The following is a 26,850-nucleotide window of genomic DNA, read 5'->3' on the forward strand; positions in this document are numbered from 1 at the left end:
ATAAATAAATAAACTTAAAAGAAAAAAAAACAACTTGCTGTTCCTGCTAGAAGTTTTTGTCCTCCCACATAGCTGGAAAAAGTGCAACTTTGATAGTATAATACCATTTTCACTTCAATGTAGAATCTTTTGTTCAATTGTTTTCTTAACTTTCTTCAGGCACAGAAGATCCTGAGCTGCAACAGCCATTTGCCAGTTTTACCTAGGGTAATGTGTATGCCCTTTGTATTTTAGAAGGGGGGAGAGGGGAAGACATTATAATTTTGGAAATGGACCGATGGCATAGAGCAGCACAGATCAGTTTCACCTTTGGAAGCAATTAATTCCTGGTTATATTGATATTTATGGTTAACCTGCTTTGAAAATTGATCAAAAAAATTCTTTCTGTAAAGCTGGCAAAAATTGGAGCCATTATGTAATAAATTATTTTATGATACACAGAACTAAAACCATATGCAAAGCATTATTTCCTTTCAGGGATAAACAACACAGACCAGATATCGGGGTGCGGGGAGGGGAGAAAAAAATGTCAGAGAAGCATGCATGAAATATGGTAATTATAAGAGAGATTATAGGAATAATAAAATAATAATAGAAAACAGGTGGGAGAAGTGGTAGGTCCTCTTTACAGTGCTAAACCCAGCCAAAAAATGTCTATTAGTCAATACTTTGTGATTGAAAAACAAGGCAGACTTTCAGTGGGGGGGTTATTTTTTATCATATATTTGAATTAATTGCATCTTTTTAAGTAGAGAACATCACAGAGGGGTAGTACCACTGTACCCAGAATCTGTCCTTCTAGGTCTCTAAATAGGAATGTAAAATAAGTGTACAGAAGGTAACCTAAGCACAATGCTAACTAACATGGTGCCCAACTTCTAGTGAGAGTTGTTTCCTTCTTATTTTTGTCTGAGTTTCAAAGGCACAAAAACTCATAAATATTCATGTATATACTCCCTTTTTAAAGTAACATTACTAATTATTATGAGAGAACAGACACAAATTGGCAGGCCCCAAGAACTCTTGAAAGATACTATATGTATGTACCTATGTAATAAATTATCTTACAGAAAGCCTTTCCTGTTTCTTGTGAATTTCATCATGATCACAAATAGAAAGATAATAGTAGATTTCTAGCACTAAATTATGGAGCTGCTTCTCGTCTAAGCTCTGCACTTGCTTATCAACTGGTGACTCATGCAGTCAGTCTTATTTAATAACTGGCTTTGCAGGAGAATGCTAAGAATTCATAGTTAGAAGTTGTATAAAATGAGTGAAAATGTGCACATTCGTTTAATTATAGTTAAAAATGGAAATAAGTGAGCCTGACATAAGAAGATAGATTTAGGAATATCACTACTTTTTGTTGATAACATTTTGAAGCATAACAGGCAATATCCTTTTAGTGAGAAAGAAGGAAATTGCTCACTTCTGGTATGGTTTTAGGCAATCAGGATGCATTTAATAAATTTTACCTTCCAGGACCCAAATGATATCTGATGGCTTAAAAAAAATTTTTATACTCTCAAAATATGGGTAACCTTCCCATTTAAAAATCCCTGATGTGTTCAGTTCAAATATTAAACCAAAAACATGTAAATTCTTTTCAGAATTTAGGGCTCCCGATGTAACATTATTTAACACAACATTTCACAAGTTAACAAATATGTCTCCTTGATTTTATACATTAAAAAATTTTTAAATTTGCCCTATAGAAAAAAACCCAAAATACAATGAAATTAACAAACAATATTTTACAATATTTCCCTAGCTAGGGAATGTCAAGGAAAATGAACTTCCATAATGTAGAGACTACTGATTACCTGGTTTAAGAGATCTTCTACTTTCTTCTGCCATGAATCCCTGGCTGCATTTTTCTCTCTCTCTTTTAATTGCAAAAGTTGAGCCATTGCTGACTTCTTATCCTCTTCATGTTGTAGTCTTAACTCTTCACGAAGTTTAGAACACTCTTGTCTAAGATAAAACAAATACTTTTACTTTTTAAAGAGAATTATTCCTCTCAATAGCTATAATACAGTTGTTCGCAGGTTTTCTACATATTTAATTAATCCTCCTCAAAAGTCAACTCAGAATAAGAGTTACTAATGATTTTAGTCAGGTTTACAGGACTATACAGCAAGTTGGTAACTTACCCATGATCATTGATTTGTCAGTTAACAATGGCAGAACAGGTACTAGAATAAGATTTCTGACTTGAGGTTAGTATTTTACATTCAGGAAAATAAAATGAGAAAAAGTATTCAAGCAGAAAAAAAGAGTTCCAATTTCTCTGCATCTAATCATGAAAAAAATTCATTAAAAATACTGTCCCTATGATTTTAACAATAAGACAATGTAAGCCATATAACAGAAAAACATCTTTGCACATCGTATTTTTTTTTTTTTTTTTTGAGAGAGAAAGCGAGAGAGAGACAAAGCACAAGCAGGGGAGGGGTGGGGGGCAGACACAGAATCCGAAGCAGGCCCCAGGCTCCAAGCAGTCAGCACAGAGCCCGACGGAGGGCTCGAACTCATGAACTGTGAGATCATGACCTGAGATGAAGTTGGATGCGTAACTGACTGAGCTACCCCAGGCGCCCCTGCACATCTGTACTGATAAGATTACATCACAGAGTAAGAAATGTACCTAAGGTTTTCAGTCCATTTTACTTCCAAGTCATGGGCCATTCTGTCCACTCTGAGCTTCTCTTCCTCTTTCATGACAGCAAGCGTTTCTTCATGCTGTTGTCTTTCTTGTTCTAGCTCACCCTGAAAAACAAAAATTTTTCAGTGAAAACAAGTGTTCAAAAGCAAGGTTATTGCTGGTTATTTCAAATAAGCAGCGTGCTTGCATTATCACTTTTAAATTCTTACAGCACAATAACTGATAGTGCCATCTATAACAATTACTGAAGATTTTCTGACAGTATGTGGCACACATTTTATATTTTAAATGTCCTTGTGCAAACTATGTTTTATCAAGGCTTATAATTTAACAAATTATTTTAAATAGCTTAAAGTTAGCATAATTAATAATCTTTCTAAAAATGTTTATTTATCTACTTTGAGAGAAAGAGAGAGCTGGGGAGGGGCAGGGAGAGACAGAATCCCAAGCAGGCTCAGTGCTATGAGCACAGAGCCTGATGCTGAGCTCATACTCACAAACCATGAGATCATGACCTGAGCCAAAATCAAGAGTCGATGCTTAACTGACGGAGCCACCTGGCACCCCAATAATCTTAACTAAACTTTCCATATCATGGGTATCTATTATCTTCATATATGTACACGTTACATAGATACGTTCCTCAAATTCATTCATATTTATAATCAAAAGTCTGCTATTTATCCAAAGCTGAAGCATTACAATTATACTTCACTGACATGATTAAAATAACTATAAGACATTTTGGCTACTATTTTTATTATGTAACTTCAAAACAGTGATCCATGTGTTTAGTGTTATGGAAACATAATATACTATATATGAAAGCCCTGTAGATTAGCATCAATCAAGTGGCTCTCCGGAGCCTAGGGCTAGACTGTTTGGACGACACTGGCAACCATCAGTCCCCACCAGCAGTGGAGCTGCTCTCTGCCTCCCACAGAAGAGGAACAGATGATGGTGCTTCCTTCTGTTCTAACACTGACCCTTTCTGGATCACCCACTTACTAATTGCATGTGCTGTAACACTGCTGAGGGGCATGTCCAGATTAATGGGAGAGAAGCAAGCCAATGTTGAAACTGCCATTCTACACTGGTGACCCGGCTTATAGCAGTAAATTCCGAAAATTGGGTTTGGCCATCTTAGCCAACCGTCCTTTTCACTAAATATTCTGCCTCTAGGAACTACTACTTTTTCCACCACAGGCAGCATTAAATGAGGTAGAAGTACTTAAGAAGTATTTCTTTTACTGAATGCAAAGTACTTTATCAGACATTAGTGGGGTAAGAACAGAAGTAAAGAAAATACTTGCTTTTTTCCCCCAACTGTTTTCACATCCATCAGCTCATGGGATCCTCATAGCAACATGGGGAGGTTACAGGTGAGGAAACAGGCTCAGCAAGATTGAGTAATGGGAGAAACTATAAACTCCCAACTACAGATTTACAAATGTTAAACTAATATTATCATCACTGTCATCAGAATCTTACTCCTTATTTCCCAACTGTGGCCTAAAACGTCCTAAGTGCAGAGAGTCATGCCTTATCCATGTCTGGATCCCTCACAGGTTATCAACCAACAACTGGACATATACTCAGGGATCAATATCCATTTTATGATGGGTTCATTTATGTAATACACAACCGAAACTCAGCAGGGAGGAGGGGAAAAAACTCACATCCAGAGAAAACACCTGCTGTTGAAGAGCTTACCTAAAGCTGAAGTAAACTGTGATGCAGTATCTGTATTTTCTCAATCAAAACTGTCCAGCAGAACAAAAAAAATGGACAGTTGCTAAGGTTTTGCTTACAACACTTAGTATATTCCACTACTTGATAGAAGAGCAACGTAAATATGAGCAAGGACCTTAGAGAAATGAAACGGATTCCAATACTAAGCTACAAAAATTAAATTTGAAATATTAATAAAAGGCAATGTTTCCTGAATGCTTGATATTTACTAAGCACTGTGCTGTAAATGGTTTACCTCATTTAATTATTACAGTAGTGGTGTGAGGTGTATTATTACCCCCTCCTGCAATATGCAGATGAGTAAATTGAGGCTTAGAATAAGTAACTTGCCCAAAGTGACACACTAAGCGATGGATCAAGAAATCACACCCAGCCAATCTGACTTCAGAGCCCACACTCTAAATCACCTCTCTGAAGGAAAAGTAAGAACTCTCTGGAAACTATACGCTTAGTTGTTATGGATTCTTTTCTCCACTTTCTGAGGGAATCTAAATATTTGCTCTGCTCCGTGAGAATGGAAGGGAGCAGAGCCTTTCAAAATTTGTAGGTGACAGAGCATTGTTTAGTTGCTACCTATGAGAGTTTGAATGCTTACCAATAGAAGAATTGTGCATCCTGATTGTTATGGGTTGAATTGTGATCCTGAAGAGATATGTGGAAATCCCAACCCCTGTACCTCAGAATGTGACCTTATTTGGAAATAGGGGGTCAGTGAAGATGTAATTCCTTAAGAGGTCATAGGATGAGCCCCTAGTACTATGTGATGGGTAGCCTCATAAGAAGAAGATGTGGGGCAAAAAGGGGGGAAGCCTGGGTGGCTCAGTTAATTGAGCATCTGACTCTTGATTTTGGCTCAGGTCATGATCCCAGGATTGTGAGATTGAGCCCTGAGTAAGGCTCCATGCTGAGTGCAGAGCCTGCTTAAGATTCTCTCTCTCTCTCCCTCTGCCCCTTCCCCTGCTTGTGCTCTCTAAAAAGTAAAAAAAAAAAAAAAGAATATGTAAGGACACACAGGAAGAATGCCACTGAACACCAAGGAGGAAACTGAAATGTGACACAAGCCAAGGAAGGCCTGGGGCTACCAGGAGCTGGCAAAGGTGAGGAAAGACCTGCTTTCTAGGTTGAAAAGGAAGAATAGTCTTGAGAACACCTTGATTTTGGACTTTCAGCCTCCAGACGGTGAGAGGATAAATTCCTGTTGTTTTAAGCCACTTAGTTTTAGTATTTTGCTAGGAAAGCCCTACAGAACTAGTATACTATATATAATGTCTATTTATGAGAAATTTAAGCAGAGTAATTAAATTATATTTTCACCTTGCTAATGTTTATAGCAGGACTATAAAATTACCTCAACATTCAATAGAGCATCCTTGGTCTCCTTCAGCCTGCCTTTAGTCAAATCGAGCTCATTTTGAAGTCTTTCCTGGGAGTCCTGAAGACTAGCAATGAGTCCTTCTGCAGAGCCAAGACCTTGTTCACTTTTCCTTACCAGATCTTGGAGGCGGCCAATCTGCAAGTAAATACAGTACTTTTAATATACCTCACTGTTGGGGCGCCTGGGTGGCGCAGTCGGTTAAGCGTCCGACTTCAGCCAGGTCACGATCTTGCGGTCCATGAGTTCGAGCCCCGCGTCGGGCTCTGGGCTGATGGCTCGGAGCCTGGAGCCTGCTTCCGATTCTGTGTCTCCCTCTCTCTCTGCCCCTCCCCCGTTCATGCTCTGTCTCTCTCTGTCCCAAAAATAAATAAAAAAAACGTTGAAAAAAAATTAAAAAAAAAATATACCTCACTGTTATCGACTAGCAAAAGTCACGTTTGTTTTCTTAAAGTCTTTTCTTTAGTGGTAGTGTTACTGAATGGGTCTTTTTTGATGAATTTGGAAGAAGCACTTAAATAATCATGATAGACTTCATCTGTTGTTTTTTTTTGTGAAGACCTCCATATTTATGATTTCCCTTTTTTGTGACAACCATGGAAATAGGTGGATAATTCAAAGCCCTGTTTTAACAAAGAGAATTCCCAGTTCTATCAAAGGAACTGAACCAAGATGATTACATCAAAGACAGAGGGGGAAAAAAGTATTTTTTTTAGATAAAAAAGTACTTTTAAAATTGCTCTTCAAAATTCAATCACTTACACTTCATTTGAACCAAGTTCTCCTACCATTTATAAAGTGACTGATTTAGGTCAATAGTGATAAGCTGGTAAATGTGTATTTGAATAAATTGTGATTTCTTTGTTTCCATACAATATCTGAAATTGTTAAGAGTTGATTTATATATACTCTTGAAATTAGGAGTTAATAAGACTATTTGTTGATTAGGAAGATCTATATCCTCGAGTTATGAGAACTAAAATCAATAAATGAAATACTTTAAATTATCTAGGAAACCACTATGAAGTAAAAATCTCATTTTTATAAAATGGCCAAGCTGATCAAAACTCGACAGAAATGAAAACTGCTAATTTAAAAATAACACCTGAATATTTCTCATTTTAAATACAGACACCATAAAGAAAATTATAAACATTTTCCTTCAACCTCGTCTCAATTCAGCACCCCTTTTCCTGTCCCCTTTCCACGCAGATGTTTATATACTGGACAATTCTGGTGATGGATACCAACTTCATAAAATGAGCTGGGAAGCTTCTATTTTTTTCTGTACTCTGAAATATTTTCACAGTTAAGATTTATTTGAAATTTTAAGTTTGTTTATTTGAGATGGGGGAGGGTCAGAAAGGGAGGAAAAAAGACAGTGCCAAGCAGGCTCCACGCTGCAGCGTAAGCCCAATTAGGGGCTTGATCCCATGAACCATGAGATCACGACCTGAGCCAAAATCAAGACTCAGACCCTTGGGGCGCCTGGGTGGTTCAGTCAGTTAAGCTTCTGACTTTGGCTCAGGTCATGATCTCGTGGTTCATGGATTTGAGCCCTCCATCAGGCTCTGTGCTGACAGTTTAGAGCCTGGAGACTGCTTCAGATTCTGTGTTTTCCTCTCTCTGTGCCCCTCCCCCACTTGCACTCTGTCTCTCAAAAATGAATAAATGTAAACAAAAAAATTTAAAAGAAAAAAAAAAAAGACTTGGATCCTTAACCAAATGAGCCAGCCACCCAGGAGCCCCTCTGTTTCTTAAAATTTTTAATGAAATTCATCCATTAAAATCCTCTGGGCCTGGTGCCTCTCTAGATACATGTTGGGAGTCTTTATTTCGTGGTTATAATTAGTTCGGTCAAGTTAATCAACTACTTTGAGTCATTTCAGAAATTTAAAGTTTTATACAAAGTCACCTTTTTTCCTAAAGAATAGAATATGATATTCATTCCATGTTTTAACATTTTCTCTGTCACTGAATTTATGCCCCCTTTCTCTAATCAATCTAGCTTATTTGTATCTTTACTTTTTGTGTTGATCTGGCTTGCCAAAAAAATTTTGTTTCACAATCCAGATAATTTTCAAATGAGTAAGAGTTACACGCACAAATGGAATACATGAAAAAACTGATAGGGATGCTTGGGTGGCTCAGTCAGTTAAGCGTCTGACTCTTGGTCTCAGCTCAGGTCATGATCTCACAGTTCGTGAGATGGAGCCCCACAATGGGCTCTGTGCTGATGGTGCAGGGCCTGCTTGGGGTTCTCTCTCACCCTCTCTCTCTGCCTGTCTCCTGCTCACATGCTCTGTTTCAAAAATAAATAAATAAATAAATTGCAGAAAAGAAAAAGAAAAAAGAAAAAACTTAGTATTGTAGTTATTACCATAAAGAATAGACAAGATCTATTCAAGAAACTAAGAATATAATTAGACAGAATTGATATGTTTAAATAGACAAAAACCTTAAAATGCTGCACAATTAAACATGAGAAATAAATAACTTTTTATGGTTCACCAAGGCATTATAGCTTGTATACCAATATGACCCTACTTATACTAATCTTCATACCCATACTGTCTTTCATCATTCTTACAGCTGGAAAATTTACACCCACCTTTCAAAGACCACCTCCCATACCACATTTAAATTCTCCAATATTACATTCTCCAGAGTTTTTATGAACACTTATGGTAGAGAATCACTCCCTCCTCTGAACTTTAAAAATACATTGTATTTATCACCAATTCATAACAGTCACTTGAAACTATGAGTTCCTTGACATTTTGTCAAAGTATTCCTACCATCTAGAAGATATCATGTAGTCAATAAATGTTTCCCAAATCATAAAAGATATGCAATATTACTGATGTCACCGGACTGTAGTTCCAACTTTACTGGAGAGCAATTTAGTAATAAATAACTTGACGTATAACATTATTCCTACTCTGACCCAGTAATTTCATTGAGGGCAGGAGTTACACAAAAAGGAAATAATTTTTAAAAATGAAAAGTATTAACAGAACTGATAATTTATCCAATTACCAGTAAAAATAAGACACTGATAAACAGCATTCAGAAAAGTCTTCTCTAATACCCCAGGCTCCTGAGGGTTTCAGGGCTCATGGCTGAAATACACCTTGGTTGGTCACTGATGAGGACAAAGAACTGGCTTTAGGAAAAAGCAATCCTGCCATACTGGCCATGGCCTTTGCACGATCATCCTTTCTCCTCAAGTTAAGAGGGAGCAACTCCTTAAAATTATCTTTATAATAAAGTATTTAAAACATTAAATGCTCAACAAAGAAAATGTTTAAGCAACTATGGTAAAGATATATAATGGAACACTATATGAATATTTTAAATGACTAACATGTAGACAAAATTAAATGCAAATATTTATATGTAAAAAAGTTTTATAAATCAAGTACACAAAGTACTGTGAATATAGATTGCAACCATACTAAAATGCACATACACATATTAAATACCATTAGAAAATCTGGAATCCTGAAAACATTCCTCATGTTCTTACTTTTTTTTTTTTTTTTTTGTAAAATTGCTTAAGTTCATAAAGAGCAATGTTCAACTTTGGCACGTACCAATCAGTGCCTTTGAAAGGAATATATTATGGATATTCCAGAACAGACTTTAGAAACTTAATCCTGTTCTCTAAATCATCACAATAAATAACCTGTTTGTCTTCTATTACCTAAATGCTAGTGTAGCCACTACAGGAGCCAGAGAAATTAGTTATTTGTGTGTTTCTGTAGGCTGAATTCTAATATGACCCCTCTCTGACCCTCACTTTCCCTGGGACTTAGGCATATATGATGGGATTTGCTCCCATAATTGTATTATGTTATTTAGCAAAAGGGATCTTGTAGATATAATTAAGATCCTTAACTGTAGTTGACTTTAAGGTTATCCAAAAAGATACTACTCTAGGTGGGTCTGACATAATTGGGTGAGCCCTTAGAAACCAGAGAAATTCAAAGCCACTAAAGTTTTCCTGATAGCCTTGAACAAGTAAACTGCTATGTTATAAGAGGAGGCAGTCATGTTGCAAGGGCTTGAGGGGGGCTTTTAGAAGTAGAGAGAGATTTCTGGTCAACAGCTATCAAGAAACAGGGACCTCAGTCATACAGCCACAAAGAAATGAATTCTGACAACAACCAGTAAGCTTAAAAAAGGATCCTGTGCCTCAAATGGGACTGCAGTATGGCTATCACCTTGATTTCAGCCTTGCGAGATCCTGAACAGAGGACCCAGCTAACCCATATTTGGACTCCTGACCCACAACACCATGAGGTAATAAACATGAGCTGTGTGATGCCACTAAATTTTTGGTAATCTGTTACACAGCAATAGAAAACTAATAATCTTATTTATTATTATTAAACTAAGTTGACTTAGTTTTCAATGAGTTTTATTCATTCAACAAATATTTCATTTGCAAATACTGATTTCTTATGTGTCAGGTAGTGTATCATCTGTGATACAACATTTTATAATAAAGCCAAATGATGTTTATTGTAACAAACTACTGAACTATGTATATGCTTAAAAATCTTATGTCTAGAAGAAAATCTACAACTTACATCAGAACATTTAAAAAGACTGTAACAGATTTTATTGACCAGTCTAGTATTTTGTCCTCAAAGGTGACCCCAAATAACATTTGATAGGATAACAGGATTATCCTCCCCCCTGAGATTTTAGACTCACTAGCTTCCCTTAATATATCTTCATATGATTTGGGCATTCATGAATTTATCACTGAAATCCCTAACTGACCTACTTATGTTTTTAGGTTTTATCAATTCTAAGAGTATCAAGATCCATCTTATGAAGATAATACATTCATTAATTTTTTTTCTAAAACAATCACTCTCAGTCTTTATGAAGTACCCCTTAATTCTTTCCCCCTATCTTTCCATAGATATATCTATTTTCCATCCAATAAATGTAAATGGAATAAAATCTCTATTTAAAAGGTACAAACTTCAGGTGTGTCTGGGTGGCTCAGTCAGTTGGGCATCTGACTCTTGATTTAGGCTCAGGTCATGATCCTGCTGTTGTGGGATCAATCCCTGTGTTGGGCTTTGTGCTGAGTGGAGCCTGCACGGAAATTTCTCTCTCCCTCTTTCTTTCCCTCCCTCACGTGCACTCTCACTCAAAATAAATAAACTTTAAAATAAAGTAAAATTGGGGCGCCTGGGTGGCTCAGTCGGTTGAGCGTCCGACTTCGCTCAGGTCACGATCTCACAGTCCGTGAGTTCGAGCCCCGCATCAGGCTCTGTGCTGACAGCTCAGAGCCTGGAGCCTGCTTCAGATTCTGTGTCTCCCTCTCTCTCTGGCCCTCCCCCCATTCATGCTCTGTCTCTCTCTGTCTCAAAAATAAATAAATGTTAAAAAAAAAATTAAAAAAAAATAAAGTAAAATAAAGTAAAATAAAATACAATAAAATAAAACAAACTTAAGACTAGATAAAATGCAGCTATATGTGGTTGGCAAGAGGCACATGTAACCATCAGTAGATGGAAAAAGATATACCAATCATAACAAACCAAAATAAAGCTGGTGACACAATATCAAACAACACAGACCAAACCACAAATCATGATTCCATGATTTGTGTAACCATGAGGATGCAGAAAAACAAAGGGTCAGTAGATGGAAAAAGATACACCAATCATAACAAACCAAAATAAAGCTGGTGACACACTATCAAACAACACAGACTAAACCACAAATCATGATTCATTAAGTAGCTAAAAAAAATTTTATATTTGTATGCACATAACAAAACTTTTAAATATTTAAAGCAAAAATTGAAAGAATATAAGAAATAAACAAATCCCCCATCAAAGTATCAGTTTTTAGTAAGTGATATATGAAAAAGATAAAATTCAAAAAGAATATAATATTTGGAACACAGAATATTGAAGAAAATAACTTAAAATCTTGTTTAATGAACTGGGATACAAGACTACATTGAAAAATTGGACACACCCAGAATATTAAATTTCTTTGATGAATTTAAAAATTTAAAAATTGCTTTCATACAAACAATATTTAACCATGATGCAGTTAAAGTTTAAAAAGCATGTCAATCTCACACAAATCTCCCATAGAACAGAAAAGGATATAAGTCTTTCATTTTAAGAGGCTAATAGGACCTTGATTTCAAAACTAGAAAGGACGGTATTAAAAGGGAAAAGTACAAAGCAATATTAGTTGAACCTAGGCTTAAAAAACTCCCCAAATGAATATTAATAAACTGAATCTAGTTATTATACACAAAAAGATATATATAATCTATTATGACTACCTTGGGCTTACTTTAGAAATCCAAAGTTGATTTAATATTTGAAAATTAATATAAGGTACCACATTAACAAATTAAAGAAAAAAAGTATGATCTCGACAGATGCAGAAAAATCAACATCAATTTGTGATTTAAGTTAGGAAACCAGAATTATAAGAGAATTCCTAAACCTGATAAAGAACATTTACAAAGTAAAATTTTAGAGAAGCATGATAATTAACTATAAAATGTTGACATCCTTCACTTTAAGAGCAGGAAACAAAACAAGAAAACTTATTATCTCTAGGCATCTTATCCAGCAAAGTAGGACAAAAAAAAAAAAAAAAGATGTCCAGGCTGAAGGAAAGGGTAGGTACATACAGAGGGATGAGCCAGGCAAATTCTTGGGGAGTGGTTCTTTTTTTATTTTATTAACTTAAATACAAGATAGTTAACACATAGCAGAATAATGATTTCAAGAACAGAATTTAGTGATTCATCACTTACATGTAACACCCAGTGCTCATCCCAAAAAATGCCCTCCTTAATGCCCCTTGCCCATTTAGCCCTTCCCTCCTATCCAACACCCTTCCAGCAACCCTCAGTTTATTCCCTATATTTAAGAGTCTCCTGTGATTTGTCTCCCTCTGTTTTTATTTTTGCTTCCCTTCCCTTATATTCATCTGTTTTGTATCTTAAATTCCACATATGAATGAAATCATATATTTGCCTTTGACTGACTTATTTTGCTTAGAATACACTCTAGTTCAAGCCACATTGTTGCAAATGGTAAGATTTCATTCTTTTTGATCATTGGATAATATTCCATTGAATATATATACCACATCTTCTTTACCCATTCATCAGTCAATGGACATTTGGGCTCTTTCCATACTTTGGCTATTGTCGATAATGCTGCTATAAACATTAGGGTGCATGTGCCTTTCGAAATAGTATACCTGTATCCCTTGGATAAATACCTAGTAGTGCAATTGCTTGATTGTAGGGGAGTTCTATTTTTAATTTTTTGAAGAATCTCCATACTTTTTTCCAGAATGGCTATACCAGTTTGCATTCCCACCAGCAGTGCAAAAGATCCCTCTTTCTCTGAATCCTTGCCAACATCTGTTGTTGCCTGAGTTGTTAATTTTAACCATTCTGACAGGTGTGAGCTCATTGTGGTTTTGATTGGTATTTCCTCATGATGAGTGATATGGAGCATTTTTTCATGTATCTGTTAGCCATCTGGATGTCTTCTTTGGAAAAGTGTCTATTCATGTATTTTGCCCATTTCTTCACTGGATTATTTGTCTATTGGGTGTTGAGTTTGGTAAGTTTTTTTTTTTTTTATAGATTCTGGATACTAACCCTGTATCTGATATGTCATTTCCAAATATCTTCTCCCATTACATTGGTTGCCTTTTAGTTTTCCTGATTGTTTTCTTCACTGTGCAGAAGCTTTTTATCTTAATGAGATTCCTATTGTTCATTTTTGTTTTTGTTTCCCTTGCCTCTGGAGACATGTCAGGTAGTAAACTGCTGGTAGAATTCTCCTGGAAAGTCATCTGGCCCTGGACTCTTGTTTGTTGGGAGACTTCTGAGTACTGATTCAATTTCTTTACTGGTTATGGGTCTGTTCAAGTTTTCTATTTCTTCCTGTTTGTTTTGATAGTTTATATGTTTCTAGGAAATTGTGCATTTCTTCCAGATTGCCCAATTTGTTGACATATAATTGCTCATAATATTCTCTTATTATTGTTTGTATTTCTGCAGTGTTGGTTGTCATCTTTCCTCTTTCATTTGTTATTTTATTTATTTGGGTCATTTCCTTGTTGATAATTTGGCTGAGCTTTATCAATTTTGTTACTCTTTCAGAGAATTAGCTCCTGGTTTCATTGATCTGTTTTACTGTTTTCTTGATTTCGGTATCATTGGCTTCTGCTCTACTCTTTATTATTTCCCTTCTTCTGCTGGTTTTGGGCTTTATTTGCTATTCTTTTTCCAGCTCTTTAGGTGAAAGTTTAGGTTGTGTATTTGAGACCTTTCTTCCTTCTTTAGGAAGGCCTGGATTGTTATATATTTCCCTCTTGTGACAGCCTTTGCTGCATCCCAGAGATTTGGGGCTGGTGTGTTTCCATTTTCATTGGCTTCCCTGTACTTTTCAATTTCCTCTTTAATTTCTTGGTTAACCCATTCATTCTTTAGTAGGATGTTTTTTAAGTATTCAAGACCTTTCAAAATTTTTCCTTCTCATTGATTTCAAGTTTCATAGTGTTGTCTGAAAATATGCAAGGTATGATCTCAATCTTTTTGTACTTGTTGAGGCTTGATTTGTGTCCCAGTATGTGATCTATTTTGGAGAATGTTCCATGTGCACTCAAGAAGAATGTGTATATGCTGCTTTAGGATGAAATGGTTTGAATATATCTGTTAAGTCAATCCAGTCCAGTGTGTCATTCAAAGCCTTTGTTTCCTGTTGATTTTCTACTTAGATGATTATTCCATTATTGTAAGTGGGGTGTTAAGGTCCTCTATTATGGTACTATTATCAATGAGTTTCTTTATGTTTGTGTTAATCACACAATTATAATAAAACATATGTAAGTTTATATATAATGTAAATATATAAATGTGATTTATATATTTGGGTTCTTCCACATTGGGACATAAATATTTACAATTGTTAGATCTTCTTGGGGGATAGACCCCTTAATTATGATATAATGCCCTTCTTCATTTATTGTTACAGTTTTTATTTTAAAATCTAGTTTGTCTAATATGAGCATGGCTATTCAAGCTTTCTTTTGATGACCACTGGCATGATGGATGGTTTTCCATCCCCTTACTTTCAATCTGCAGGTGTTTTTGGTCTAAAATGAGTCTCTTGTAAGCAGATATAGATTGGTTTTGTTTTCTTATTCATTCTGATACCCTATGTCTTTTGATTGGAGCAATCAGTCCATAGACATTTAGAGTGAGTACTGACAGATATGAATTTAGTGCCATTGTGGTGCCTGTAGACTTGATGTTTCTGGTAATGTTCTCTGGTCCTGTCTAGTCTTTGTTGCTTTTGGTCTTCATGGTTTTGTTACATCTTTTCTCCAGAGAGTCCCCCTTAAAATTTCCTGCAGGGCTAGTTTAGTGGTCACGAACTCCTTTAGTTTTTGTTTGTCTGAGAAACTATTTCTCCTTCTATTTCAAATGACAGCCTTGCTGGGTAAAGAATTCTTGGCTGCATATTTTCCCAATTCAGCACGTTGAATATATCCTGACACTCCTTTCTGGCCTGCCAACTTTCTGTGGATAGGTCTACTATAAACCCGATCTGCCTTCCCTTATAGGTTAAGGACTTCTTTCCCCTTGCTACTTTCATAATTTTTTCCTTGTCTATTTTATTTATTATTTATTTATTTTTGAGAGACAGCGTGTGTGCAAGCAGGGAAGGGGCAGAGAGAGACAGAGACAGAATTTGAAGCAGGCTCTAGGATCCGAGCTGCAGAGCCCTACACGGGGCTTGAACTCACAAACTGTGAGATCATGACCTGAGCCAAAGTCAGACGCTTAACCAATGAGCCACCCAGGTGCCCCCTCCTTGTCTGTGTATTTTGTGAATTTGACTATGATATGCCTTGGTGATGTTTGGTTTTTGTTGAATCTAATGGGAGTTCTCTGTGCTTCTTGGATTTCGATGTCTGTGTCCTTCCTCAGAGTAGGAAAGTTTTCCACTATCATTTGCTCACATAAACCATCTGCCCTCTTTTTCTCTGTTTATCTTCTTGGCCTCCTATGATTTCGGTGTTATTCCGTTTTAATAAGACACTGAGTTCTCTAAGTCTTTTATCATGTTGTTTCACCTTTGTTTTCCTCTTTTTTCTGCTTCATTATTCTCCATAATTGTGTCTTCTATATCGCTGATTTGTTGCTTTGTTTCATCCATCCTTGCTGCCGTGGTATTCATTCAAGATTGCATCTCAATTATGGCATTTTTAATTTCATCCTGACTAGATTTTACTTCTTTTATCTCCAGAGAAGGGGATTCTATGCTTTTTTCGACCGCAGCTAGTATTCTTACTATAGTGATTCTAAATTCTAGTTCAGACATCTTGCTTAGATCTGTGTTGATTAAGCCCCTGCCTGTCATTTCTTCCTGTTTTTTCTTTTGGGGTGAATTCCTGCTGAGTTCTGTGGCTCAAGTTATGCATATCATTGTGTTAATCCTCATATCAATTTCCTAGGTGTGCAAAATGGTTTGGTGCTGATCTACCTGTGTTTCAGGGATGAGATGAGCTGAGGGTCTCCATGCTGCTCCACCATTTTCAATTCTTTCCTCTTGGGGCACATTCTAATATGGCACCAAAACATTACCAGGGTACTAAAGCATAATTGAGAAAGTATCTAAAAGGAAAATCAATTACATGTTTATTATAGCTCTTCTTAGTGAGATTACAGTGTGTAGATTGCAGGAATGCTTAAACCATTTGCAACTGAGAGGAGACCCTGGGGGAGCTTAATGAGAAACACAGATGGTCACTAAACTGCCTTCTAATGAGAGCAGGACACCATAACTGCAAGGATCATATCCTGCCAAGAGAAATATGCAAATATGGAGCAGCAGTGAATTATCTTGGACAAGAGAAGAGAGGCTGACCTAATCTAATATAGCTAAAACACCTGCTTTTTGAAAGTTCATTTTATGCTACTTCACTTTCACAAAATACCTACAGTAGTACCTATTTTTGCTAACAGAAATCATCTGGAGAGATTTTCACTTTTACAAAAAAAAAAGGCAAAAAATAAAATAGCATTCAGCATCTGTTTTGCAGTGAACCCTCACAGAAACAGCATGCACCCCAGGAAGAGAGGGCCCCACCTAGTTCCTTCCTTCAGAACCACACTCAGCATTTCAGTATCACACTACCATAGCTTTGAATTGTGTCTGTGAGCATCTGTGCAGTTGCTGGATATTTTTTGTGTGTATCTGTTAGCAAGATGGGTCCTAAGGTATCAGAAAAGCCTAAGAGAGGTTAATTTTGGGGTCTTGGAATGCTCAAACAATTTTCCATATAAATTAATCATAACTGCTTATTCACCTTACACCATTTCAGCTTACAAAAGGTTTCTGAGGACACTCTACCTACAGACAAGCAGGGGAAACCTGCAACAGTCTTAATTCTATCATTCCCAAACACAGTGATTGGTGCCTTCTCTGAATAAATGTTTAAAGATAAGTAAAGAAGACTGGGTGCAAATGATTAGCATGCCCAGGGGCACTCCTGTGTTGGCATGGTTTCTGTGAGCAGCAGCTGAGTGATGAGAAAGCAGGACTTAGACAATCTTGGGAGAGATGACGCTATTGAGGCAGGAACAGCTGACAAGATGAGAAATGTCAAGACAAGAACTTGTCTTAGGAAGAGCACTCTGCAAGACAAGACTGTCCACACACATGAAGGATGAACTGGAATGGAAGGAAAAAAAAAGACAACAGGTGTGGCTATTCTAGGGTATAGGTGAACCTGGGCTACAGAGAGAAAGGAAAAGAACAAACAATATTAGAATTTTTAAATTGTCTTTACATTTATTTTATTCACAACAGAATTTGTGAATTCACATTCTTTTTATACTCTTAGCCTTCTCTAAGCTAAAGAATACTATTTTCTTATAGCATTTAAAAATTATTTTAGATGTCACTCTCCAGATGTTATAAAATCTCTTTTTAAAATGGAGATACAGTGTAGAGAATACTAAGTCTGTGTTTTACAAAAGGGTGTATAAACCTTTTCAATTACTTTTCATATGGTGACATTATCCTTTGTTTTGCTTTTCCCCACAAAAGCACCTGGGTCTAATGTTTTGGGTAGTAAATTTTTACCTGGTAAGATATAGCCAATGTATTATGAAAAATTCAGCATGAAGCAAAGTGATTATTTTTACTCTAGATATTTTACCATCTCTGGTACAACATTACCAAATAAGGATGTTATGGATAAGACATAACACAGGTGATAAGGCTAAAGAATTCTTGCCTCTTGATTGGCTGTATTCAGCTTGTCTTCCAGCTCTTCCTTCAAGTTTTCCAGCTCTTGTTGAAGTTGACTTTTATCCTCTTCCAGGTTTAGTTTCTCCTTTTTATACTGTTCCTCTAATTCCTTAGGAAGAGACATTTTTAACCATTAACAAAATTGCAAACATTGTATACCTCAAAGACTCCAAGAAAAAGACTACTATTCTGTTTTATATTTTGATATTTTGCTCTTCAAATTAGCCTTATTGTTAATTAATAATATTGGAGTTATTAGTCAACCTAACTAATCCTAAGGGATTAGATTCTGTCATTCTGAATCACTTATGATGTGGTTAAATAATTATTTTTTTAAAATGATAAGAATATTTGACTGGTCTAGATCAAGCTGAGTCAGTAACAGGAATGTATGCTATAAGTGATAATGTGGGGAGATAAATAAAAATTCTAACTATCTCTTGAATATAGAATTATTTTATATTTATATAAAAAGAGCCAAAATCCAGTAACATTTCTGGAACATGAGAACATAGTCAAGAGCTACCAAGTACAAAATTAAGGCATCTAAAGAAACAATGCCAGTAAAACTGATACTTACTGAAGAACACCTACTATCTGGCATGCTACTTGGGAGGTGTACTTGGGATACACAGGTATTAACACATGGGGCCTGCCCTTAATTGGTTCAAGGCAACAAGCAATTAAAGAATATGTGATTGGGGCGCCTGAGTGGCTCAGTCGGTTGGGTGACCGACTTTGGCTCAGGTCATGATCTTACAGTTTGTGGGTTCAAGCCCCACATCGGGCTCTGTGCTGACACCTCGGAGCCTGGAGCCTGCTTCAGATTCTGTGTCTTCCCCTCTCTCTGACCTCCCCTGCTCATGCTCTGTGTCTCTCTGTCTCTCCATAATAAATAAACGTTAAAAATATTTAAAAAAAAAAAAGAATATGTGATTAAAATTAAATATCCATAGGGACTACAGGAGTGCATGGATGGAGAACTGGTAAATTCTATCTTGGTGAGGAAACCTTCACAGATAATGCAATTCCTAAGTAGAGTTTGAAGGAGTGTACTAGTAAGGAACAGAGGTGAAGCAAGGGGGAAATATAACATGTTCAGCAGAAGAAACCCGTGCAAAAACCATGGAGGTACAAAAGAGCCTGGTATGTTACAAGCAGTTCAATATTTCTATAGTGGAAGGTGAGAAGAGTAATAAATGCAGTTCTGTGGAGCTCCCAAAACAAACTCTGGGTTTGATGATTTGCTGGGATTACCCACAGGACTCAGAATATAGTTGTCCTCACAGTCATAATTTACTTTATAGCAAAAGGATACTAAGCACATTTAGCAAAGGAAAAAGGCATAGGGGGTGAAGCCTGTAGGAAGCCAGGTACAAACTTCCAAGAGTCCTCTCACACAGGACTCTCTAGCAAGTTGTGACAATAATGTGAAATGTTGTCTTCTAGTAAAGTTCATGAGAGACTCATTGCCTAGGTTTTTTATTCGGGGCTAATCACATAGGTACCACTTGATTACCATGTGCCAAACACCCAGACTTCATGAAGGAAAGCGGATGTTCAGCAGAAACCATATTGTTTGCATAAACACCTTAGGCACATGAGCTGTTGTTATCAGGGAATGGTGGAAACCCTCCCGAAATTCAAGTTCCCAGGTACTAGCAAGGGCCAACCTTGCACCATGTGCCTTTCTAAGGATAGCAGCTTCAGGCCTGCAATGGTAACTCTTTTCTGCATGGATTCTCTATGTATTCACTTTCTTTCTTTTTCTTTTTTTTTTTTTTTTAAATTTTATTTTTCAACGTTTTTATTTATTTTTGGGACAGAGAGAGACAGAGCATGAACGGGGGAGGGGCAGAGAGAGAGGGAGACACAGAATCGGAAACAGGCTCCAGGCTCTGAGCCATCAGCCCAGAGCCTGACGCGGGGCTCGAACTCACGGACCGCGAGATCGTGACCTGGCTGAAGTCGGACACTTAACCGACTGCGCCACCCAGGCGCCCCCTATGTATTCACTTTCAAATGGGGTGGGTAAACTCAAGTTTTGAAAAAAAATATAATCCTTTTTGATAACTAAGTAATAAGGAATGAAGAAGTCACCTTTAGGTAAATGTTCTTTAAAAGAACATGTGACATGTGGCACCTGAGTGGCTTACTCATTAAACAGCCAACTTCAGCTCAGATCATGACCTCGCAGCTCGTGAGTTCAAGTCCCGCATCAGGCTCTCAGATGACTGTGCTGACAGCTCAGATGGAGCCTGGAGCCTGCTTCAGATTCTGTGTCTTCCTCTCTCTCTGCCCCTCCCCTGCTCACACTCTGTCTCTCTCTGTCTCTCAAAAATAAATAAACATTAAAAAAATAATAAAAGATAATGTGACATTGGAGAAAGACTATTCTAACTGAACTGAGCTGAGGCTCAGACATGAGCTAGCTAGGCAAGAGAGGAATGAAACAGCAAGTGACAAGTTATTTTGAGAAAAGGGAAGGGGATAGATAAAGCTATCATGAGTTTTGACTATGTTCACACACAGGAAATGCATGTCATGTGTTTTATAGCAACCACATTTTAAAGAAACACTGCAAGAAATGTAAGTAGCTTAAAGCAGATTTTTAGGTGGCTCAGAAATTGAAATTCAGTGGGCAAGGGTATAATTAAGAGAGAAGTAATGAGGCAAAAATGATATTGATGAAAGATGCCTAGATTCTAGCACTTAGAACTTAATATAGAGGAGTAAAGAGAGGCAAAAAGCAGAACACCTGCAGGTTAAATATCACAATAAGGGAGTAGGCTAAGGTGAATAAGGGATGTAGAGATGAAAAAACAAAACAAAAAATAGCTATGGAAGAGCTTACTGAAGCAGCAGTTACCACTGAATACTTCACTACAAATCCCTGAACAACTGACACAGACATACAGAGTCAGTAAGCGTGTACATGCACCACGTAATTAAAGCTGTACAAATTCGTTCTGGAATAGTGAGCTGGCACAGAGAAAATAACAACCACAATTTTGAGAAATAACATGTCATTAAGATTTGTCTCCAGCTACATAAACGTATAGTAGCAGGTTTAGACAGAAATAACATTTTAACAGGAAGTTTTATTTGAGTTTTTAATTAAGTTCAAGTGTTGAATATTTTTTCCAACTAGTTGTGTCACAAAAGGAAGAGACATAGAGGCGAATCTCTCAATTCATATCCTGCTTCTTCTATATACTAGGTTGGTGGCACTGAATACATCATTTAGGTTTATTAAAACTATTTCACCACCTGTATAATAAAAATGACATTAATCTTCAAGCCTTAAGTAATGAGGAGTATACAAGAAAGCTCTTAATAAACTCTAAAAAGCTATTATGTAAAACATACAACAATCATCATTAATACATGCTTTTATGTGGTGGTTAAACGCCTTAGAGTTTGACATCTGAAACCTGAGTTCAAGACCTGACTGATTCTTACTAGCTGCATGTGATTGAACAAGTGTTTCACCTCTCTTTCCTCTATCTCCTCTTCAGTAAAGCGGGTGCAAAAATTAAACCTATGAGTGTGGCGGGAATTAAGTAAAAAAACAGATGGAAAACACTATTGCAGCGCCTGGCACACTGTAAGAAATACTAAAAACTAACATTTATTTATCACTATATGCTAGGACATGTCTGAGTTTTTAACATTTTATTTCACTTAACCTTCACAGGAACATTATAAGATGGATCTCCTCTTCATCTGTCACACGAGGACAGGCATGGTTTTTGAGGCCCAAATTTAGGCAGCCAGTAAACAAAGAGCTCAGTGTAAATCCCAGATCTGTCAGACACCTTGTTTCTTCTACTATGCGAAAGGAAACATCTACAGGAGAATAAGTGCTTCAGCTAGTTGAGACTTCCCGAGGAGCACACTTAAGACAGTGTCTCATGAAGAAACAGCTCAAGATCAAGGGAGTATTACCATGGCTCATACAAAGTAGGAATGCCTCCTATCAATTTACACACAGGAGATAACAAGAATTTTTAAGTATATTACTCTCTGAATCATGATTTACAGATTATGAGAGAGCAGCCATCAGAATGAAGTAACTTATTACTCTACAATATGGGTCATACTGGATCATTACAGAAACCCTTCCAGTTCATGATGCAATGCTACGTTGAATTTATACTCACCGCTTGTAGTTTTTTCTTATCCTTAACTGCATTACTGTGGACAGCTTCAATTGCCATGTGGTGCTTCCAAGCTAATTCTTCCAAAGTCTTAGAATGAGCCTCATTTAATTGAGCAACCTCCCCTTCCAATCTATTTTGCAGGTTTTTTAGCTCCATCTCATAATATTCTTGCTGAGTTTTCTTTGCTTCATTTACTTTCTAAAATTAAAGCAAATAAAGATCAATAATTACACCTGCTTTTTTCATTACTGCTATTAGTATTCTGAATACTCAATAAATACATACATTTGAATGAACTGAGTACTATGGAATTTAGACTTTGGACATGAGATTACATCATTGGTGTTCTCAGAAAATGACAGGGTAGCACTGACAAAATTAATAATTTTAACACAAGTAATAAAACAGGCTAGGTCAGAACCAAGTGTGAGTTAGCACATCTGTGAGCTTAAGACAGAATGCCTTCCTGTATGTCAAAGCTGTACACAAAATGGCTTACCAATTTACCACTCAGATGATATTCAATACAATTTCACTGAGTGCCAATTATATGCCTTTTAAGCAGTCATAGTCTGGAAAAAGGCAAAAGACAATGGAAATATAATTTTATACATTCTATGAAAGGAGTGTACATCACACATTGTAAGAGTATACAGGAAAGGAGACTAACCTGGATGGGGTGGGAAAGGGTGTGTGTGTGTGTGTGTGTGTGTGTGTGTGTGTGAGAGAGAGAGAGAGAGAGAGAGAGAGAGAGAGACATACATACATACATACATACATACATACATACATCAGGGAAGGCTTTCCAGAAGAGAACATCTGAGCTGCTGATGACACGTTCTCATTTAATTCTCACAAGTCCATCACGAAATGAAAGAGGAGAAAATTTCAAACCTAGATCTGGTGTCAAAAACCTGCATTCAAAACCATTTCCAGCATTTTGAAAAATGAGCAGTAGCCAGCTGGGTAATGAAGTTCAGATAAGATAGGAAGACCATGTAGCTGAGCGGTGTGGACGGAACAGCAGATATGAGGCTGGCAGTGGTAAGGAATGGGGCTCAGCAGGGAGCATGAATCAAATGATGAAAAAGGGTCTTTTATGCTAAGGACTCTGACTTTTATTCTGATAGGAATGAGAAATCACTGCAATTTATGTAACTGACATATTTTTAACAACAGTCATGTTGACAGTAGGCTAGTGAGCTGAGGCAGGGAGAGCACTTAGGAAGCTGTAACTGAAATCCAGGCAACAATGATCTAAACCTAAACCTAGAATCCGCGAAAGGGTATGAAGGGATATGATGGAATAAAAATACATTAAGGGAGCAGAAAGCCAAGAGGACTCCCTAACAGATAAGAGGGTTAAGGAAACAGTAATCAATAACAACTGATTTACCAAGCTACACACACAGTAGTGCTATTGGTTGAAAAAAGGAGTGGGGGAAAAAAAAAGTACTTCTGAGGGGAGAAAGTTCTAGGTATGCTGATTTGACACGTTTGTGAGAAACCAACATATCTTGTGGGAGTTAGACACACAGGGCACAAATTTAGGGAAAAGATGGGGCCTAGGCCAACAGATTTGGGAGGGATCACTTAACAAGTGACAGCTGATGTTACCAGAATGGAAAAGCATACAGAATGAGGTGAAAATGCTGGGGAATGTAAATGGTAAGGGAACAGACAGAAGGAAAGCTCACAAACAAGACTGCAAGGCCGGGCAGGCAGGAGGAAAATGTGGGTGAATGTGAAATACCAAAAGGGAGATGTTGTAAATCAGAGAGAAATAAGTAACACTGTTGGATGAGATTCATCAAGTCCAGCAACCAGGATGTCCCCGGAGGCTGGGGCAAACACACATTCTGTGCAGTCGTCGTAAGAGAAACCACATGGCACTCAGGTTAAGGCATGAATGGGAGGTGAGCAAAGGGCAAGGAGATCAGACTTATTTTTAATATGCCTGGTTGTTGAGGGAAAGAAAGATTCCAGAACTCCCACTTGATATCTGAACAACTGCAATAAATATTCAGCAATTACTCTACAAATGATAGGTCTTATTTGTTTAATCTAGAAATTCAATATGTTGGTATATGAATTTTCAGAGCTCAATGATTGCCAAAAGTTTTACCGAAATTTCCTAGGTGTATAGGCAAAAATACATTTCATCAGTACAAAAACATATGATCAACCACAATGTACATTCCACTGAAATAAGAGTTTCACAGTTTCTGGTTGAAATACGTTGAAATGTCTTAAGTTTTTACATTATAAATTGTTAATAATATTCTGAATACATGGGAATGCCAGCTGGTGCAGCCACTCTGGAAAACAGGATGGAGGTTCCTCAAAAAGCTAAAAATAGAACTACCCTACAACCCAGCAATTGCACTACTAGGCATTTATCCAAGGGATACAGGTGTGCTGTTTCAAAGGGACACATGCACCCCCATGTTTATAGCAGCACTATCAACAATAGCCAAAGTATGGAAAGAGCCCAAATGTCCATCGATGGATGAATGGAAAAAGAAAATATGGTATATACAGATACAATGGAGTATTACTCGGCAATCAAAAAGAATGAAATCTTGCCGTCTGCAGTGACATCGATGGAACTGGACGGTATTATGCTAAGTGAAATTAGTCAGAGAAAGACAAAAATCATATGACTTCACTCATATGAGGACTTTAAGAGACAAAACAGATGAACATAAGGGAAGGGAAACAAAAATAATATAAAAACAGGGAGGGGGACAAAACAGAAGAGACTCATAAATACAGAGAACAAACTGAGGGTTACTAGAGGGGTTGTGGGAGGGGGGATGGGCTAAATGGGTAAGGGGCACTAAGGAATCTACTCTTGAAATCATTGTTGCACTATATGCTAACTAATTTAGATGTAAATTTTAAAAAATAAAAAATTAAAAAAATCTGAAAAAATATTCTGAATACATGTACAATAGATAGTCCAGCTTTATATCTTTTTCCTCAAAATAAAGACAAAAACTTACTAGAATTAAGAAATGGACTGTTATTGGAGCTCCTGGGTGGCTTAAGTTGGTTAAGCATCTGATTCTTGATTTTGGCTCAGGTCATGATCTCACAGTTTTGTGAGTTCAAACCCCATGTTAGCTGCTTAGGATTTTCTCTCTCTCTCTCTCCACGCACCGCCCCCACTCTCTCTTTCTCAAAATACATAAACATTACATAAAAATTGACTGTTACTGTGAAGTAGAAGTAAACACTTTTTAAATCAAATCTGAGAAAACCGAACTTTTTTTCTTTTCCTTTCTTTGTTGTGGGACAGCAGGTGGGGGGCAAACTCTACTGCTTTTTACCTTCTCCAGTTCCAAAATCTGCTGCTTCTGCTCTTCATCCAGACTCTGAGTTTTGCTTTGCAAAAAAGCTCTTTCTTCTTCAAGCTGAGACAATCTCTCATTGGTCCTTGATTTTTCTGATTCTAGATCTTTAATTGTAACCTCCTGGGTCATCTGAGTCGCTTGAAGCATTCCAATATGACCTATACCCCAAAAAGAAAAACTCTGCAATTTAAAATTTGTTGCACTGTGGTGTAAAAGTTTATATTTAATGACACAATTGTACTTAATACCTGAGTGAAATAAATAGTCTGCATGTACAAACAGTACTTTGGTTTGTTCACCGTATAAAATGGAAATATTTACCATGGGAATGTTTCTTATCCAAGTAGAATCATTTAAATGAGGAAAAGGTCTATTTTCACATCACTGCATCACTGTACCCAGGACCCTTTTTTAAGATTGCACACTAAACAAGCTGAAGTAGAAGCAACTCTCAGAGATGCATGTAAAAAAAAAGCCTTGGGAGTCAAACAAAGAGGATGGCACTACAGTGCCAAAATGAGCAATTTGTTCTTTTCTAATCTCTTTTTCCAAATTCTCACATAAAGAGAAAGAAATTTAGGGGCGCCTGGGTGGCTCAGTCGGTTGAGCATCCAACTTCGGCTCAGGTCATGATCTCACAGTCTGTGAGTTTGAGCCCCGCGTCGGGCTCTGTGCTGACAGCTTGGAGCCTGGAGCCTGCTTTGCATTCTGTGTCTCCCTCTGTCTCTGCCCCTCCCCCACTCATGCTCTGTCTCTCTCTGTCAAAAATAAATAAACATTAAAGAAAATTTTAAAGAGAAAGAAATTTGTACACAGGTAGTAAATATGGAAGGCAGTGGTTTGGTTGAAACTGAATTTGTTTTAGACAAGAAACCTGATAAAGAACTAAGGTGGATTAAGAGATTAAGTCAGCAAGTTATCAAAGAATAAATAAATGACAACAACAAAAAAGGGGGACGGGCAATAAGAGAGACAGAGAGATGAAAAATGAGTGTGAGATAAAGGTCTCAGAAAGCATGTGTTAGGTAGGCCAGTGGTTCTCAAAGTGCCCTGGACCAGCAGACTTGGGAACTTGAGCCCGCAGTGAAGATCATCTCAGACCTGCTAAATCAGAAGCTCTGAGGCTGGAGCCCAGCATCTGTGGTTGCACAAGCCCTTTGGGTGATTTTCATACACACTAAAGTTGAAAAACTACTACTTA

At 37.1% G+C, this 26,850-nt stretch overlaps 1 protein-coding gene across 6 annotated transcripts in view; it reads right to left on the minus strand.

The window, feature by feature from the left end:
* FAM184A (family with sequence similarity 184 member A) overlaps positions 1-26,850 on the minus strand; it is a 129,492-nt gene that overhangs the window by 47,883 nt on the left and 54,759 nt on the right. For all 6 annotated transcript variants that reach the window (XR_007152306.1, XM_047859585.1, XM_047859584.1 and 3 more), the window contains exons 4-9: positions 25,626-25,807; positions 22,294-22,491; positions 18,117-18,239; positions 5,766-5,927; positions 2,648-2,769; positions 1,824-1,974 (exon numbers count right to left, since the gene is read on the minus strand). Coding sequence is in view for 5 of the 6 variants with exons in the window: in XM_047859585.1 (XP_047715541.1) it covers positions 1,824-1,974; positions 2,648-2,769; positions 5,766-5,927; positions 18,117-18,239; positions 22,294-22,491; positions 25,626-25,807 (938 nt within the window). In the remaining variant the exon portion in view is untranslated. The remainder of the gene's footprint in view (positions 1-1,823; positions 1,975-2,647; positions 2,770-5,765; positions 5,928-18,116; positions 18,240-22,293; positions 22,492-25,625; positions 25,808-26,850) is intronic.

Source organism: Prionailurus viverrinus, chromosome B2 (assembly GCF_022837055.1).
Source record: "Prionailurus viverrinus isolate Anna chromosome B2, UM_Priviv_1.0, whole genome shotgun sequence".
Lineage (NCBI taxonomy): Eukaryota > Metazoa > Chordata > Mammalia > Carnivora > Felidae > Prionailurus > Prionailurus viverrinus.